We start from the raw sequence: 2,713 nt of genomic DNA, 5'->3' as shown, positions 1-2,713 counted from the left end.
CCACTTCAAACCTGGGGTGTTCTCCGTCCGGAACCTCAAACCTGAGGGGCTATCTAGACTTCGAAACGTATGAAATACTCATACGGTTGTTGGTTTTTTTTTGTTGAGAAAATCGTACGGTTGTTGGTCAGACTCGGTATTCAGGCTGGGCCGCTCCTCAGCTCCTGTGCATACAAGACGGGCCTGCGCTCTACGTGTCCAGCGAGAGCACCGCACGACGACCGCGTTTTGATCTCGCAATTCACTACACCCGGGCCGTGACCTCACCTCCACCAAGGCAGCGAAACCATGGCGGCCAGCAACCACCTCCGCCGTCTCGCCTCCGCGTCGGCTCCCGCGCTATCCCGCCTCTCGCAGCCCGCTCCGTCGCTGCTCCCCCGCCTCGCGTTCTCCAGCTCCGCCTCCCCCGCGGATCAGCCGCCGCCGGCGGGCACCGCAGCAGCCGACAACGGGGATGCCAAGAACGCCGGGAAGGAGGCGCAGGGCGGTGATGCTAGCGCCAAGGAGGGTGCGGAGGAGGTGGATAACAGCGGTCTGGACATTAACGAGGCCACGGGCGAGATCGGCGGCCCGCGCGGGCCCGAGCCCACGCGGTACGGCGACTGGGAGCGGGGCGGCCGCTGCTCCGATTTCTGAGAAATCGCCACTACCTGGAAGCGTAAACAGTAAACTCGCTCTTTCAATTCGTTCCAAGGTGTAGTAATCATAAGGATGGCATGGTGGTGGTATGTTTATGGTACTACTGTGTGTTTAGTCTCTTGGTTGGGGGAATAAATCTAGTTGGTTGAGAATTGCGAGCATGCTTATGAAGTTTCAGGCTACTCTATTGATGCAAACTAGCATGTCACTCTTGAAGTTCTCTGTATGATTTATGATGAATGATAAACTGGAGCGTCCCTTGTTTATTTCTTTGATGGCTTTCAAGTTTCAACAGCAATGAAATAGTAGAATAGTAATAGTGACATCTAATGTGCAGAGCATCCCACTTCATGAGTTCTTGTAATTTGACATTGAGCAAGGTTTCCTCTGCGCTTGCTTCCCTACCACTGTGCTGCTTACCGTGTCCTAAACGCTGTGTCTTGCCAATTTAAACCTCTGCTGTGGTGACTATGCTTTTTCGCTTCGGCAAATTGAGCATGCAGGAGATGAACTTGGGTTGGGGTTGTCTAGCTGTGTCTCTTGTGTCAGAATTAGTAGGTGGGAGCTCTATATCCTGATTACTTGGTGACATGAGTGAGATCAATCATCTAGTGGGACTGCAGTGAACTGGCATATTTTAGCATAATGACGTTTTCTGTATAGGATGGTGTGAGCTTGAAACTACAGTAGCCTGAATCTTCTTTAAACAGAAGGACCAACCTCGAGCCACCTTATGAATAAATGGTTCTAGTCCAGTATAACATATGATGTGCTGGCTTCCTACCATTGCGGCGCTTCTCGTGTCCTAAAACAACGATGCTTTGTTCAGTAGCAGTTCTGGTGTGTTATTCCCGAATGTTTACCCACCTCCGACAACTGATTACGCAGGAGACAGATTTTGAACTTCAATTTGGGTGGCTGCTGAATTGCAGTGAATTGATATAGCCAGCATGATTACGAAGTTTCAGGTTTTAGCATGTTGATCATGGAATTCTCTGTATGAATTATGACGTTACCTGATAGCTCTCACAGCAATGTGATGAGAATTATACGATGAACGCAGAGCATGTCGTTTGAGTTCCTGTAATTTGGCATGAAGGAAGGTTTTCCTTTGCACAGCGTTTTTGGGACGCTTATTGTGTCCTAAAACGATGTGCCCAGTTAACTAACTTTTCTGGTGTGCTGACTGCTTCTCGCCTCAGAATTGATCGTGCGGGAGGGAAAGTTGCAAGTAGGTCTGGGGGTACTAGCGAGTGATCAATGGGGTGGTCACAGTATTGAGATCAATTATCTAGTGGGGTTGAAGTTGAAGTCTACTGCACTTTTTAGGATGATTACATGTTATAACTTGTAAGGATGGCTGACTATGCAACTGCTGTAGCCTGAATCTTATACTTGCAGTAACCTTGAGCAATCTTTTTTCTAAAACTACCTTGACAAATCCTATGAATAAATGTAGAATGGTAGGTGCTCAAGGGCATATGCTTTACTTTGAGTGATCGGACCAACACGCAGCCCAGTTTCGCATGTCTCTGTTTGCCCCTATCCCTGATACAGTGATCCTTGCAACCTGAGCACGTACTTCATGTTTGTTAAACTGTGCCAAATTCGAATAAAGCGCTCTGTTACACTATGACGCAGCTTGTCAGGTTATCTCATTTAGCTAGTTATATTTATGATACCCTTCCGTCTAAAAATAGGTGTCTCAACTTTATCTAGGTATGGATGTATTTCTAACTAAAATGCGTATCTAGATGAAAGGGAAACCCCTACTTTTGAACGGAGGGAATACTAATAGTTCGAAAGTTTCAGACAAGATATTATCAGTCCAATATTTTCATTATTTTCATAACCGTAAGAATGTGAAATGGTGAGAATCTAGTTGAATGGTTAGGAGGAATGTGGTATCCTAGCCAATTAGGGATCAAACCCTTGGTTTGACAGCTTTGGTGTCTTGGTCAGCCAACATAGTCTCTCGAAGGTGTTTATAGGAATAGGGTTTGTGTATGTATGTTCATTAGAGGAGTGTATTTATGTATCTGTGAGCATATACGTGTGTATTGTGTTTCTATAA

The 2,713-nt window shown here is 46.6% G+C and overlaps 1 protein-coding gene across 1 annotated transcript; it reads left to right on the top strand.

The window, feature by feature from the left end:
* Positions 1-217: 217 nt before the first annotated feature.
* On the top strand, positions 218-909 carry LOC124669603. Its single transcript, XM_047206191.1, has one exon. The coding sequence runs from the start codon at positions 289-291 to the stop codon at positions 634-636; it is 348 nt and encodes a 115-aa protein (XP_047062147.1). The 5' UTR covers positions 218-288; the 3' UTR covers positions 637-909.
* The last annotated feature ends 1,804 nt before the right edge of the window (positions 910-2,713 follow it).

Source organism: Lolium rigidum, chromosome 1 (assembly GCF_022539505.1).
Source record: "Lolium rigidum isolate FL_2022 chromosome 1, APGP_CSIRO_Lrig_0.1, whole genome shotgun sequence".
In the NCBI taxonomy this organism is placed as follows: domain Eukaryota; kingdom Viridiplantae; phylum Streptophyta; class Magnoliopsida; order Poales; family Poaceae; genus Lolium; species Lolium rigidum.
This window is presented reverse-complemented; position numbering and strand designations above follow the sequence as displayed.